The sequence below is a fragment of the Trichosurus vulpecula genome, chromosome 4, assembly GCF_011100635.1.
Source record: "Trichosurus vulpecula isolate mTriVul1 chromosome 4, mTriVul1.pri, whole genome shotgun sequence".
Taxonomy (NCBI): Eukaryota; Metazoa; Chordata; class Mammalia; order Diprotodontia; family Phalangeridae; genus Trichosurus; species Trichosurus vulpecula.
The window spans coordinates 372,068,146-372,085,447 of record NC_050576.1 but is presented as its reverse complement, the minus strand read 5'-3'; the positions used below and the strand labels follow the sequence as shown (position 1 = coordinate 372,085,447).

The following is a 17,302-nucleotide window of genomic DNA, read 5'->3' as shown; positions in this document are numbered from 1 at the left end:
GCTCTCATGTGCAACAAACATGCGACCCTTCAAAACACAAATGAGTAGCGTACTTTAATAGAAGTAAGCAATATAGTAACTCTAAAATTGTCTGGTATTTGTACATTCCATATGAACTTGGATTGGTCAGGTTAATGAGAAAGTGCCTTTCCTTAATTTGTGAGATACAGATTGCATGAGCAGACTCTATTAAAAAAAACAAAACAAAACCAAACAACCCTTACCTGACAATAGTTAGCATAAAAAAGACATTAAATTGTGGACTTTCAGCAGAGTGCATTGGCTGGATGTATGGATATAATTATATTGTTTCTCAACAGTTAAAAATTGTGGATTAGTCATGTAGTGCAGAAGATTGAATTTCAATTAGATTTAAAAAAAGGCAAGTGCTACATTAACAAAATATACTAAAATTCAAAAAAATATAAATCATTTCAAAACATTCTTGTCAACTAACTATATTTGTATTTACAGAACTTCCAAGAATATAACAGGTAATGATGCAATGAAGACATTTTTACAATATTTATTAAGATAACAAATTTATAAATCCAAAGACTCAGAGGCACATAGTTTAAAAGGCCAATACCATGGGAATAATGAAGTCAACATAGAGAAATAGGAATATATGAACAATTACAACCAGTACAAGATTTGTTTTTTTTTAAAAAAGCCACATCCCAAATAAAATTAACACATCATAGGAGTCCTCCTTCAAAATTACCATGATAAAAAGTTATTTCGTTCAAAGAAAAATAATTCTTTCCACCTACTGAGCCTAGAAAATCCTATTTACAAATAACTGTCCTTTATTTTGTAAGCATTAAGTTGCTTGATACAGCTTCCTCTATTCTGCTATTAGAAGTATTGTAAATATTATAGCTATTGTATTTACAAATGCACATAATATTTAAACTTGCTCTTCAAAGAGAACTGAAAATATATTTAAAATCAAATCACAATACAAATGTTTAGTGGAAAACACATTTTGTGGGAACAGGTATATGGGAAGAGGTGTATTTAGTAACATGTTGTTTCTGAAGGAATACTAGGGCCAATACTTCTGATAAATTCAAGGTATTCACAAAAACAGGTCTTTGTTGATGAAGAATTTAATTTATTTCTGTTTTAACTGGAGCACATTAGCTTCTTCAGTCAACCTTCACCACACTGTATATTTTGGTCACAAACCAAAAGCATGCAAAGAAGCCAATTGTTCCTACAAAAAAAGAAAAAAATTTTTAATAAAAGATTAAGAAATGAGAAAATGTGCAAATCTAAAATGACTGAACATTCAAAGTATTCACGAAATATTTAGTTGTCACAGATTTACTAAGCTTTTTTTGTTAAATATACTGCCATCTGAAATCAACTGGCTTATAGACTCTTATCCTGTGCTCTATGAGCTCATTTTAAAAAAGTTTTGACGATTATATTTCAATAGAATTGATTTTCTTTGTGATCCTATGTATTTTATTTTATCCATTTAAAAATGTTACTCTGTAAAGGGATTTAAAGGGGGGGTCCATGACACAGAACCCCTGAGACAGAGATGCTTTAACAAGAACTTTTTTTAAATACCTAAAAGTTAGTTAAAATCCTCTTCGATAAATTTAACTTTGGTGCCTTTAGGTTACTGTTTGATGATTTGAAATGGAAACTACTGCTCAAATTTCCTAATGCAACCATTTTAATTTAAAAGCAAACTTTTACTATTGTGGATGAGAAATTGCTGTTATCATAAAAATTTCTACAAGCAATAAGCCATGTGTTCAGAAGGCGGCAGGGATTTAGTATGAATATGATGATTGTTTAGGTTAGTGATGTTGAGGTGGGGGATAACATGAAACTAAAATCTCCCTAATGTTATCCCTTTCCATAGTAGCACTTTGTTACCCCAATTGTTACTGCCTTCCTTCTCTATTGAGCCTAAACTTGGATGACAGTTTTGTGAAATCATTATTAATTTTGACACATTCTAAACATAAGATGCTTCTCTCACTCTTAACCATAGCAAGAAAATTTTTCTAATTTTAATGTTTTGTAGATTTGCTTTGTGAGAGCATTTGGGAGGATGGCTGGATTAAAAACCTTGAGAATCATTGGTCTGGTTCATTTACTTTTTTAAAAAGCTTCTGAACTAAACTAGTATTTTATCAATGACTGCCAGATTTTAATTCTACAACACCACTGACTATTATCTAACACCCAAATAGGTAATTAATAAGTATTTATTATTAATGAGTATAGAGAGTGTGATTTTTCCCAGGCTCTGAACACTCCAGGATGGAATAGGATTGTTTAATTTTCTACTTTGCTTAGCTGAAAGGGAAGCCTAAGAAATCCATACCTTTACTGATTCCACCACCCAAGCCCAACCCCATTTCCTCCTTCATTTTCCAATGGATAGACCATCCCTTCTATCCCAACCTACAGTACTATTTCTTTTGCTGAAAGGAGTTTAATTTAAACTGGTGGGAATATTCAAGTAGAAGTTTATGAAGAATGGCAACCATAGTTCTGTTAAGTACTTTTGCACTGCCTTCCATAGTAAAGCTATTTCTGAAAAGCTACAATTATCCAATCCCATATGATTCTCTGTTCTACCTGCCTTTCAAGCGTGGTAGACAAATGATTTTGTTGAAGAGTGGGGGATTCTGAAAGGCACAGGATCACAGGAACATTTAAAAAATTTTATGGAATTTTACCGAACCAAGCTGTACCACTAGCTTCAGAATAAACTGGAAAATTCCTAAATGAAAGGAGTTTTTAATAGTTACCTGTGAAAAGGAAGAAGATCAAGACCATTATCATAGTGTAACCAAAGTACAAAATTGTACTGGCTGTTCCTATGATTTGCAGCTTTGAAAAGAAATAGTGTATAGCATATATTAAGAAATATACTGCAGTGAAGCCACTGGTAAGGAATGAACGCCACTGCCAATGATAATCCTAGGAGGGAAAAAAAAACCATCAATAATAAGAAACAATTCCTAACAGAATTCCATTAAATAGAATGAAGAGATAAAGTATAGACTGCCCAAATGCCCAATTTTAGCCTTCTTTTCCCACCTGCCAAACTCTTTCCTTTAAACAAATTTTACTGATTCCTTTTGTGGCTATCACATTTCTGCATATAACCCATCTCTCCAGAATTGAACCCTTCTTGTAAAAAAGAAAAACAATTAAGAAAAAAACCCTCAAAAACAAAACAAAAAAACCCTAAGGACAGACAGAGTGACAGTGTCTGACAACATATAGAACTTCCTCTCTTCAAGCCTATTGCTTGAGAGGAAACTGTACTGTTTATTTGTTTTGAGGGGCAAAGACCCAAACCTTTTTCAAAAGCTGCTGAGAAAGATCAAAGAGTTTACAAGAAAAGAGTTTACAAGGCTGGCCAAATAGGGGGAAAAATTAAAAAGAATTGGCTAATAAACCCATGAATAACTCAGAGATTTAAGCTTGAGTCCTACAACATACCTCAAAAATTCAACATAAATACAAAAAAAGTTACTTATATGGTTCCATATTATTCATTTATAAATTTTTAGTTTTAGATTTTGGGAAAAATTAAGTTACTTAGGCATGGTCAGGCCTGCTTTCAGTGAGAGAATTAAGCTAAGTAGGTTTAAAAAAACAATTCATAGATGTGCCCTTTTATTTACTTTCTGTCAGCCATATAGCTTGTAGTCCAGCTGGAACCCTTTTAAAAGAGGTAAAATTAAAGGCCAAGTTGACTGCAATAAATCTTAAACTGGCTCTAGAAGTGATCCAATCTTCTGCAAAGAGGGAGGAACAGGAGTAGATGATAGAACCTGGCAACTTTTTAAGTAATCTAGACTTTCAGGGTATGGTATGGATTAATTTCTAGTACCAGAGAGGTGCCATCTCTACCAGAAGTTATCCAAATACAACTGCCAAAACACATCATAAAGTCAAATATAACATTTTTAGAATAATCTGGGCCATAACTCCATTTGTCACATTTGTCATCATTATTGTTGTTTTATCTAAATCCAATAATGATGGGCAAAGCCATCAGAAATACTCCCTCTCTCCCTCCAAAAAACCTTCCAAATGGGCCTGACACAGATTAGCATGTAAAGGGGAAATGTTTAATAAAATAAATAAATTTACAATGCAACAAAGATAATTATCTAAGTTGGGGCTGTCCAAAATGCATGCAGCCCACGGCACTTATGCGGCCCGCCTACAAGCATAGAAATTTACACAAATGCTTTAGTAAAGGAAGCCCCTAAAATGAAGAATCAAAATATACTGTCTATTGTTTCAATAAAAACCTAAGGTTGGACAGCCCTGATCTAAGTCAATACACAGCACACAGAGAGCTGTTTCTACTTGAGTTTGACATCACTGTAAAAAATGACACAAAGAGTCTTTAAAAAGGAAATTTCCAATGCACTTCTTGACTGGTCTGAAGTAAAATTATCTAAACATTTCTCTTAAGGCACTATATTTAAATCTTTAGTAAAATTTTCCTTTATTGGGTAAGATTGTCCTTTTCTTCAGTCCAAATGGAATGAGAACTATACCAAGGAACTGGTATTCGAAAGATATAAACTTTGGTCTTTAAATATGGATCTTTCAAAATTAGTTTTAAATACTATCACAGAACTCACACTAAGCCTTAAATATAGTGGTGTACAAATTAATGGGGGGGGGGGGGGTGCCAAGAAATAACTCTGACGTTATTTTACTTAGTGACAGCAAATGTCAGGATTCTATAGCTCAGGCCTCGCGGCCACCATCCAGGGCAACAGCTTCTGAGGAGAAGCCGGACACCTCCGGCAACAGCTACGTACAGGGCTGGTTAGCCAACCTAGCTGAGGCAGCAAAGCACCCGAGGGAGAGACAGGGAGCAGCGTGTGCCAGAGAAGTCCAACCATTACCATCACTTTGATTGCCACATCTCCCCTCAGGCAGTAATGGAGACAGTCCGGGACCCAAAACCCAAGTGCCTTGGGAACAGCAACATTTGCAGCCCAGTGCCTGGGAAGCATCACCCCCTGTGTAGATACAGTCTGGTATCTACTCCTACAGGGGCTATAGCCACAACTAAGAAAGACCCAGAAATAAAAGTTCTTGCTATCAAAGTCCTTGGCCTTGTCAAATAATTCAACATCAGAAACTGATATGATTTTTTTTTTTTTTTGGAAAACGACATTAAAGAAGAGGCATTACTATCTGCTTTGCAACTCTACCCTAAGGACCATGGGGCTCTTCCACCTGACTTGTGGCTGAAACCTTCCCTATGTGTTGTCTCCCCCATGACAACAGGAGCTCCTTGAGAACAGAACTGCCTGACTTTCCTAGTCACACCCATAGTGCTTTGCACACAGTATTTAATAAAAGTTGCATCTATTCCTTAGTATGGACGTGATTCTGAATGATTAACTTAACCAGATAAAACTGGATTAAGGCTGGTTTGCATACCTTTAGTTAGTTCTCTGCCTGTTAAGTGCTAGATTTCATGCCATACATGTTTTGTTGATCTTTTTCATGCTAAGGTTTTTAAAAAATGAAAGGAAATCTGCAAAACTTGTAATTCTTAAACAGCATGTCAATCCCTATGAGAGATGATGCAGCAGCTATTGGTGTGGGGAAGTCATGCATTTCAATATTATTTGAGCCCATAATGAAACAAGATCAGCTGTACGGTGTGGAGTGTAATTGAAAAAAAAAAAAAGGAATGTTAAGAACTGACAAACTACTGCTTCAAGACAGCCTAATTAATCCTTGGAAAACAAGCAAATGTTCAGAGCATCTCACAGCTAGAGGGACTATTATTCATTCTTCTATAAGTATGGTAAAGACTTCTTAAAGCTGGAAGAATAGAGAAGAGCCATTTAAAAAAACTCCTGACCTTTGTTATGAAGAAGAAATGCTCATTATGGGCAAGACCAGAATACTGAAGATGGGTAAAAAGTAACTTTTTACTTATGAAACACACTTTTTCATTCAAAGATATACCAGAACCACTGTCTTAAGTCCAGATGAGCCTAAAAGATATGGCTCTATTCATTCAACTATAGAACAACTATTATAAAAATGTTTTGGGGATTTTTTTTCAACTTCCAGTGGGCCTGGAAGGCTTGTCCCCATTGAAAGAAGTGATTAAAAAAAAATACTGATAGATGAGAAACAAAATTTTTCTAGAATTGAAATGGAGATGGGATACTTGCATATCATAGCATTATCACACTCCACTAACAATTATGAAATTGACCCAAGAGATGGATATAATTATACTTTAATGAGCTGTGAACTTGATGATGACAGTAGTAACAGTCAGTTTTAAGGCTGGTAAGACACTTTATACAATTATTATATTAGCCTCACAACAACTCCAGGGGTAAGGATGACACAGGTGCCATAATTAACTCCATTTTGAGATGAAGAAACTGAGACAGACTGAGGTTGAAACGACTTGCCCAGAGATAAACAGCTAGCAAGTGTTTGTGGCAGGATCTGAACTCAGGTCTTCTCAACTTCATGAACAGTGTTTTATCTACTGTGCCATGCAGCTATCTCTTGCCTGATTCAAACCCTTCTGAAAATCTATGGGCTATAATCAAGGATTAATGCTGGAAAATGGACTTTGTCAAAGGTATACTTAATAGCATATGTAATAAAAATGTGGTCTCATGAAGAAAAAAAAACTCAATTTGTCAAAATCTTGCAAACTCAATGACAAATCATGCAAATCAAGTAACAGTAGCAAAAAGACAAGTTGCTTAGCAAAAGTTTTTAAAAGATGCAAAAATGCATTAAAATACTAATATTAAATATTAATGACTTAGTATACATATGTACACACACACACATATATACGTACATATATATGTGTGTGTATATATATGCATATATATGTATATATATACACATATAAATATAATGACTTTTAATTTGTCCCTGGTAATTTGTATAATGCTGTGACTTTTAAAATTTGTAACAATAATTTTGTGTAATTCCAAAATCATGTAAGGCTATTAAATTCGTCATGAAGATAATATCAAATTTTAACTGGTAGATACAACCTAAGAAACTCAAATAGAGCCACTTGACCATCAAATTTTATCACCACTCTACTTATTACATTTTTAAAGTCCTTACTGCTAAGAACTAATGAAACCTACCAAATGAGATGGTTATATTTTAATTGTTGATTTCATCACCTAACAACCTTACTAAGGAAACTTTAAATCTGGAACATATACAGGTCAAATCTTGCTAAGATTTAACTTAATTGGTGCATTCAATGGAATTTTTATGGACTAGAAATTATATATATTGTCTAAAAATGAGCATAGCTGAAGATTACTACTACATACCTCTGCACACAGATGGAAATAACAAAGTAGTATAGTTGCCTCAGAACATGTAATAACCAAAATGATAAACACCAGAAACAGGAAGCCAAACATGTAATACATCTGATGAGACCTAAAATGATAAAATATCTTTTTGAAATTAAAATCATTGTCTTCATTAAAAAATGTCATATTAGCAAGCCATCTCTCAAAGTATATAAAAAGTCTCCCTTAACTCTAAAACCAATCAAACACAAGTCAAAAATAGTACTAAGTTCTAATAAGACTGAAGAGAGCAAGGAAGAAGAAACACTGCAATTTCATTTATACCTTAAACATCTACTCAATCTAGGATACATAACTTTCTATATTTTTTATCTTTGGCATTATTTAAAGTTGATACCAATACTGTAAAAGTATATATAAAAGTGAGAAAAGTTTATAGCTTGGTACACACACCAAAGTAATTTAATTTGACAAATCAAACATTCTTAACAATTCATGATTCACCTAGAAAAATCAGGCTTAGTCATTACGTAATGCCATTTTCGACAGCAATTGTACTAGTGCAATTGATCATACAATGATCATAATAAAGGAGATCAGTTATATATGGTAATTCAAGGAATGTCAGAAGGTACAGAACAAGAAATCAATAGCATAGAACTTTCCTCTGCATGGAAAAGGTCAAATAACCTTTTCACAATTAAAGATTTCTGATTACTGGGTATCTGCATACATTCATTAGATCCACAATAGAATTTTTAGTGTATCAATTATATAGAAAAAACTGGAAAGTTATTATCACATGTAATATTTCTGGGAATAAGGGCTTTGTAGTTAGCTTACCAAATACTATTCAGAATGAAGAAAAGTTGTATAAAGATGCACCCAAAAGGCAAAATTCCTCCCATAATAATACCAGGTAATGGTTTTGTGTAAAATGATTGTTCAGGAATCTGACGAGGAATCTGATTGGTACGGACTGGATGTTCAATGGCCTTTAAGGAAAGAGGAAAAGAATAATTACATATCCATTTAAAATATTCTCTGTACTAGACTATTTGCCAGCTTTTCCCTCAGCTTCCATGCTGACACTAATGGTAAGAAAAGTCTACTTAAGTCATCAAACTGAAATCTGCATTTAAAAGCGATGAACTAGAGACCACTAAGTGCTATATTCAGTTTTGGCCTATTGAATCAAGTCACCACTATTTCCAGCAGCTATCCACTGACTAATGGCTTTAGACAAAGTAAGAAACACACAGAAGTAGATAATGTAGTACTGTGCAAATAGTAGTTAATAATAAGGTACTGCTAGAGTTTCCTTTTTAATTATATACTTAATGCAAAAAAAAAAATCAGCTGGTACCGAAAACTTTGTCAATTTTTTTTTTCTAATTTGGAGGTGGAATTACTGTCATCTTTACTAAAATTGCTCAATTTTATTAAGAACTCAGTGAATACAATAAGGCTGTATGAAGCTCTATGACCATGGGCTATTGGTGATATTCTCAATTATTACCCCTTTCATAACACACTACATGATACCATGAAACTAAATGAAATTAAAAAGTACCTAAACATATTCATTTATGACTAGAGAAGTTCATGTTTTCTAGAAAGGATTTCAGAAATACACACTATAATTTCAGTTCAAGACAGTGATGCCAAATTAACATGGTTTAACAAATGTTTTGAATATTGGCACTTTTATTTCATTTGTTGTTGGATGAATAGGTTGAAAGAAATTTAACATAAATTTTTACATATGCACATATACATACATAAGCAGTAATTTCACTCTTCCCTATCATACAAATGGACATTTATAAGGATATAATTTTGCAATCTGGAATGCTTGTTCAATATATGAATCACTATCATCTGGAAATAAACTTATTAAGGGAAACGCACAATTAGAGTTATAAACTATTCCCTCTAAGAAAATATTTATCAGTAGGTAAAGTAGTTAAAAAAAAATACTCCATAACTCTCATACGTATACCAGTATATGCCTTTATGGACTTATATTTAGTTGAGAGTGGGAGCAGAGTAGACTGACTATTGATATTCCACTTTCCCCCAGAAAAAAAAAAAGAACAAAACCCCCCTAGAGGTTTGTAGAGAAATACACTAAGAATTAAATTCCTGAGAACATGATAATACAGGAAAGATAATAAAGAACTTGCTTCTTTTAAGCTCTCTCAGACCTATCTTAAGTTCTGAATACAAATTTCCAATGTTTATTACATATAACAGTTTATGAACTCACATTTTTCTTAAAACCAAAGTAGGCACCAATAAATGTCAGTGGCACTGATATGCAAAACCAAAGGGCCAATATGGCAACCAAAGTCCCAAAGGGAATAGCTGCTGAAGATCCTTCTCCCCACAGAATCAGGTTCATAATAAAGAAATCAGCAAATACAATCCTGAAAAACACAACAATCTTTTTGATTAAAAAATGCGAGAAAGTCCAAAATGTGATTTATTAAACCACTATATAGTTATAGGTTAAACAGTTGAACCATATCATTCATAACTTTCCTATAGTTATAAGAAAATATCAAATGAAGAAGTCAAACAAACTTTGTTTACTGAGAATCATCTGGGAATGAGGTGTTCTAAATAATGCTATACATTTTGTTTAACATTTTTATGGAAATATTTCTGACATGCTATGGTGTTTCCCTTTCCTAAACAATAACATGCTAACATGCTTTCCCTTTCTTAAATTGTGTGTGTGTGTGTGTGTGTGTGTGTGTGTGTGTGTGTAGACACACACACACACTTTTTAGTTTTGCTGATGATAAAGCATCACTATCATGAACAACTATGCTACCGTGTGTGTGGTAGATATGTAAGATATGAAAACAGAAATTTGCTCTTTGTCATTTGCGTTTTTCTCAAGGGTGGAGTGGGTGTGAACCTTCATTCCTTCTTTGGCAGTGTAAAGTAGTGGCCTGCCTACAATATTAACTACTGAATCAAAGATCTGAGCTGACTTCTCCCAGGTGGTTTTCTTGCCTTCCAGAAAATCATCTTCAAGGTAGCTGATCAGTGTTCTTTGACTTGACAGCATTTTTAAAACAGTATATGTTGTTTCTGCACTGTTTGAATAATAAAAAGATTGTAGGCAATTCCTTATCAGCTTGCATGTATTTTTCTTTGCAAGGTGTGAACGAAGAGCCTCAACATTTCAAAGATTTATGCAAGTATTTTTGGAACAAGCCTACTACAAAGCCTTACAATTTTATTATCATCATTACACCAGGCCACAATTTTCTACATGAGAACTTACACAGTAAGTTAATAATGCTTGACTCTGAACAGAATTCCAAGGATAAAAAATGTCAAAAATATGTTTTTTTGGTTGTTGTTTTTTTAAAAAATATCTTCTGAGATGCTATAGAAAAGTCCTTTAGAGTCAATGAAATGATAAATCAACATTCTCATGGAATCTTTTCTCTAGTAGCATTTGATACTCTGAACAACCTGATCCTAAAATCAGTGAACATGTGAGCAAGAACAGTGAGCAAGAAAATGGTAAAAAAATATTCATGGAGACTTCCTGAGGATGAACTCCACAATTTTCTAAAAACACTAACAGTAATTAGAAACCTCACGTTTATATAATGGCATAATGATTTCCAACGTACACATAGATACAATATTTCATTTACTTACCACAATTACCCTGTGTAAGGCTGAGCAACTATGATTATCATCATTTTATAGATAAGGAAACTGAGGTTTGTAAAATTTTAGCTATCTGCCAACACAGTAAGTGGTGCAAGTGGAACTAAAACAGGTTTTCTGAATTCTAGCTCAATGTCCTATTTATTATATCATACACTACCTACTTACCTCTTTCTAGCAACAGGTTAGCTTTTCTATCTTCAAGCAAGCATATTTTATCAGAATCAGCAGATTCTGAAATTATATTTCTATGAATCTACTAAAAAACTATAGAGAGATATATAGAAAAAATATGGAAAAGTGTCTGCTTCATAATGCACTGGCTTAATTATACAAGTAATGTGAATGTTAAACCCTTTGGAAACACATTAGAGGGAATCAGGGAGGTGAGGCAGGAGATGGGGAAGCTCTGATCTGTGATTTTATTGAGGTAGGATGTGGATAGCTCCTCCACTAATACAGGTCATCTATAACTTAGTCTCAGAGACTTGCTTAGGACAATGAATGGTTAATTGACTTGTCCATGGGTACAAAACTAGCACAATTTCTGAGGCAGGGCTTGAGAATCTAGATCTGACTCCAAGGCCAACTCTACCATGTCAGGCTGACTTTCAGAAATAAATCTAAGAGTAACTCGAAGAGTATCATTTTCTTGCACACTGTTCTTGCTCACATGTTCACTGATTTTATTTGCAACATCACTGACATGTAAGAATAGATAATTTATCCTTACTTTGTTTAAATTTGGGGGCCTAAGTTTGAGTCCTAGCTTCTACTCTTACTAGCTATGTGATCAGAGACAAATGATTAAACATGAGTTCCAGTTTCCTCTATCTATAAAATGGGGAGAATACTAATATTATCTACCTTGAAGGGCTGCTGGGAGTGAAGTGCTTAATAAGCACTATGTAAACATGAGACAGTAATATTTTTATCCTTCATTATTAATTGCCAAGGCCTAAGTTGGTGAGCAGTGCCAAAATGACCCAAGTTAGTCAGCATTATAAAACTGCTCAGGGGATAAACTGAAGCCAGGGATAGGTTTTCACTAAAACAAAAGCTGTACATTTTTCTGCAAGCGTCACTTTTTTAAACCCAAACTTACAAATCTGTGGCAAGGTAGAATGCTAAAATGCCACTTCAGAAAATACACCTAACTAAACCAATTTTGGAAGTGCTCATAACATCTTTAAAGTACCCTCTAATCTTTTCACTGAGAATCAGTAATACTATACAAAAAGTAATGTTAGGTAGGGGCTTTAGTTCAGCACCACAGTTTAGGATGACTGATAATCTTTTTTAATTTGAACAACTACCTTTATGAACCTCGCTATCACATAAGATAGATCAAGCAATAATACAAAAATCCACAATGTTTTATTGGGTTCATCCACTTCAAGTCATGTATAAATGTCCATTTTTCTCTCTTAAGGTAGCACAACATCCTTATACTTCTATGCTTTGTCTTTTACTAGAAATGCGGAATCTATGTCATAAGATGCTTTCTCTAACGCAGTGAAAACTCTATCCTGTAACTTGTCTGTACATTATAGTGTATACTAGACACATGGTTTCTCTTTATTTCTGTAGAGTGAATGACACCTCTCCCCCAACATCCAATTGCTTAAATATACGAGCTCGCATGACACACTGATATCTTTAAGGGCTGCTTGTCTTGCCCCTTATATCCCATCATACATACAGTTAGAGATTTCCTATCGATGCCTTTGCCTTCTAGGGCTTATTGAAGTACCGGTAACTGTTTGCTCTCCCACATACTGTAGAACTATTCAATTCTTTTTCTCTGTCGCTGTTCTTTTCTTTTAGATTGTCTGGTGCTAGCTATCCTGGTTAACTGCTTGTGATCTCTACCACTGCTGCCACCTCTCACATAATAGGTACTTGATAAGTGACCGTGGCATTGATTCCCTCTTCTCTGCTTTTTCCTTTCTTGTCTCTTCTAAGATCTCCTGTGGTCCCTCCTGTACTTCTCAGTTTTCAGGAGAAAAGGCTGGCCCAGGTTTTTACAAACACTGCCAGCCAATCAATCTGCTCCTCTCCTTCTGGTGAGGGAAGAGTCCATCACAGTCTGTTAGGCACAATCTTTAGCTCTTCTTGGCTATTTTCATTGTTGCTGGGACCTTGGGAGTTTTTGCTTTTCTGCCCAAGCTTCGTTTCCCCCTTACTTCTATCCTAGTTTTGTAAAGATGCCAGAAATTTTTTCAGGGGTTTTACTAGTCTTTATTCCTTGATCTAATGGTACTGGATAGTAGGAGTTAATATTCTTACTCAGAAGGTACAAATGTACACTTATCTCAACTATCTTCAGGAAGGAAGTCCTTATTATAATTATGCAGAAAATTTTAGACATAGGAGACTAAAGACCAATTGTAATATGAGCTGAGAAAGAGCAACAAAGTTATCTTTAAGAAAACAAATCTTCCAGCTAAAGCTCACTGCAAAACTAAAAGTACTTAATTTTTTCATAGATAAAAAACATATGCCACAAACTCATCCAAAAAATAGTTCCTGAATAATCTTCCCTTTGGGATTTAGCAACCTATATTACAAAGTAATTATCAGAATTATTCTGGTTAAAAAAAAAGTTGATCCAGAAGCATATAAACAGAGTAGTACATATACTCCACATAATGCCATAACACATATATATATTATGGTATATGAATGTAATGGAATATTACTGTGCTATAAAATGATATAAGGAATGGTTTCATAAAAAGCTAGCATGACTTGTTTATATGGTCTGATTCAGAGTGAAATGAGCAGAATCTCCCCCCAAAAATGTATATGAAAACATCAACACTGTAAAGATAAACAACTGTAAAGGACTTAAGAAATATGATCAATGGATTCAATGACCAACAACTCCAAAGGACAGAACACAGACTCAAGATGAACAATTAGGACCAGATCTTTGGACATGGTCAATGTGGGATTTGTTTGCTTAATTCTGAGCATGTTTTTTTTACAAGTTATTGCCCTGCTTGCCATCCCTCTCCCATATTGGGCAGGAAGCAGAGTTGGAAGAGTCCCTACAGTTTCGCCCCACCTCCCCCAAATCAGATGGTCGATGAAATGTTTTTTTTTAAATGCATAAGGGAGAAAAGGAAAAGTTGAAGGAAATGATAAATAGGACAGCTTTCAAGTTTACACAATGAATTTATTACATATTTAAAAGTAAATGTAAAATGTATATAATAGTTTAAGAGTTTCTTGTACAATTCTTTCTGTTCTACTTTATATATGAATTGTTAATTTGATTTGTTTAAATTCACCAAAAAAGAGAAAGTTTTTAAATAAAGGAAAATTTTGTTTATGACAAACAATTCCTCCTCTACCTCTTTTTAACTTGCTTATTATAGACAAAGATGATTAGAGAAGAATTCACTTACCCAGGACAAAGAAATGATGTCAGTAACACATTTGTTTTCCATTTCTCACCACCAAATGCTATAGAAAGAAGATAGTAGAACACATAATCTTTTTAAAAAGGGAACACAATATGTCTTCTAATATTATGTTTATTATTAAACAAAGCACTAAAGCCACACAAAGAATGTCCATAGTGGAAAACATTTTGCTTCCCTACCAATGGAGGGTTCAAAGTGGGAACAGCCAGAGGCTCATTTATACTTTAGCCATTTTTATTTCAGTATCACATGAAGTCTGAGATCAAGAGTGGAAGGGGACCAACTGGTAAGGGTGTATGTATTGGGACAGCACTAAGTTAAACACAACAACGAAAAAACCCCACCAAACTAGTACTAGTTCTGTTCTCCCTAAGGATTTGCCATGTCCTGATGGCAGATTTTGTCAAGTTGCCCATGTAAGTGAATCTGGAATGTGCGAAGTGGAAAAGATTCCAAGAATTGAAGAATGGCTATGTGATAGAACAAAATAACGAGGGGAAAGCCCTGCTGCCTTCAATCCCTGTTTCCCAGAACATAAGTTTATCTGGTTCAACCTGTAACTGAATAGGAATCATTTCTATAACATCTCAGATAAATCTATTCCATTTTAACAGCCTTAATTATTACAAGTTTTACCTTACGGCATGCCAAATCTGCCTCTAATTCCCACCCATTATTTCTCCTACTTCTGCTTTCTGGGGGCCAAGAACAACAAGTGTAATCCCTCTGCAACGTTATGGTCATCAGAATACTTTAAGGTAGCTATAATGTTCCCCATAAAACTTAATCAGGTACTTTTAAATTAAAGATACTGTTTTAAGGACAGGGATTAGAGAAAGAAGTCTGTTGTGATCAGATCAATATAGCATCAGTATAATCTAGGAAACTCTTATGTCTTCATTGTACAGAAAATTATGTTGTGATGAGATTGTGCCTACAGTATATTATTTTAGTAAAGTTAACCTTAGCCCAAATTCTAAAAGATAAACTGTTTTCCCTTTTCTTGAAATAATCATTTCACTGATTTGAATAAAACTGTGTAATGGTTCTAACTGCAGGAAAAATAAAATATTGTAATTTACAATTACACTCAGTGATTTAACTATGGATTTTAATTTCTCTATATAAATTAAAAAGCATGTTAATCCTCGAAAGATTTTAAAAGTCTAATGCCTAAATAATTTGTCAACAGGAATAGGGAAATGAAATGTATTGCACTTACATTCTGATACCAAAGCCTAAATGAAACATTTTAACTTGCTTAATTTTGTTATTTAACAAAGCCTACTCAGAAAAAAACACAAAGTAGCCATTCCAAAAAGCCAATCAAAATGGCCCCAGAAGCCTTGACACTGATACTTCATATACTTATAATTTACCATTTGTTAAAAGGAAGCCTGTAGGCTTAGGCTAGATTTAACCTTACATTTCCAATTATAAAATTCCTATCTTAAGAAAATCATAATTTGTGCTGACACATAGCACAGCTGTTGATGAAAACATTCCAATTCCACTACTCACAGATTCAACAATATATATAGAATGTCCCAAAAGTCTTAGTGAGGTTTTAAGTTCTTAAAGCTTAAAACTTTTGTAACATCCTGTAGTTAACTTTTACTGACTACTGCTGAAAAAATTTTAACCCTTGTCTTTTATTATCCTCTTAATAATTCTTACTATAACCTATTTTCTTGCACAGGTAGGTATATATTCCTCTCAAATCTGAACACCTTAATTTGGGGATGATCACCCTTTAAAAAAAAAGAATGTCTATAAATACTGAATTTCCTTGGTAATGTGCTGTTCTGAGATAGTTCACTTCTTGACACAGAAAAAGCTAAAAGGTTAAGCAACTTAAACTTAACATATTAACAATATTAACATATTCTGCCAACAGAAGATCAATCAGAAATAAAGCCAAAGTGGCCTTACAATTATAATGTAAATCAATGGAAAGAGAACCTGTTACTATATTATTAATAATTTATTAAACATATAACTTTTAAAGAACAAAGCCACGTGCCAAAATATTTTCACATCATTCTTACAGAAAATTATATAAATCTACAAAGGAAATACTGTTAAGTCTGGCCTAATGAACTTATACACCTGTTTATTTTAAATAACTTTTACTTACATTTATAGAACCGGGCAGCAACATAACCTGCTGGAGTTCCAAGCAGCACCCATAGGACCACAGCACATGTCATAAGAGCTCCTCTGTTAGCAGGTGACAAAAATCCCAAACAAGCAAAAACTAAAGGCAAAATAATTAATTTGTTAAATATGAATGTTTGAATTAACTGGGCTCCTTAGTGATTAACTGGTAAAACTAATGACCGATTTATACAGAAAGGGAAAAGAATGAGAGAAGCTGACAAAGCATACACTATGACATAGAAGTGTGCTTAAGACTGTTTAGATGATATTCAGTGTGACAAGAGAACTGTTTACCAATACTTCCTTGTCACAGACAGAACCACATTTGATTATCCTCTACCTCAAGGGGAGCCAAATTGAAGCCTAATAGTCGCTATTAATTTTAACAATGCTCTAATTAAAAGTATTATTTCCTTTAAAGGAACTGAAATGTTACAATGTAGAGACACATGAGGGCACTCTAACCAATAATTAATCAAGGAAAAAACCTGCTTTCATAGTAGCATGAAAATGTTGAAAAAGATTATTATCTTAATAATAATGATGGCTAGCATATGTATAGCTCTTTTAAGGTTTACAGAGAATTTTACATATATTACAGCAGTTTGGCAAAGACAATAGTGAATTCTAATCCAGTCTACTCATTACAAGTGAGCCCTAAGAGTACGGCAATAGTGA

At 33.9% G+C, this 17,302-nt stretch overlaps 1 protein-coding gene across 1 annotated transcript in view; it reads right to left on the bottom strand.

Annotated features, from left to right (window-relative positions):
- Nucleotides 1-510: 510 nt before the first annotated feature.
- Nucleotides 511-17,302, bottom strand: part of TM9SF2 (transmembrane 9 superfamily member 2) — an 83,872-nt gene continuing 67,080 nt past the window's right edge. Inside the window, 7 exon segments of the mRNA XM_036755432.1 lie at nucleotides 511-1,219; nucleotides 2,781-2,952; nucleotides 7,353-7,464; nucleotides 8,181-8,332; nucleotides 9,607-9,766; nucleotides 14,447-14,504; nucleotides 16,602-16,721. Of these exon segments, the coding sequence (XP_036611327.1) occupies nucleotides 1,152-1,219; nucleotides 2,781-2,952; nucleotides 7,353-7,464; nucleotides 8,181-8,332; nucleotides 9,607-9,766; nucleotides 14,447-14,504; nucleotides 16,602-16,721 (842 nt within the window). The 3' untranslated portion in view covers nucleotides 511-1,151.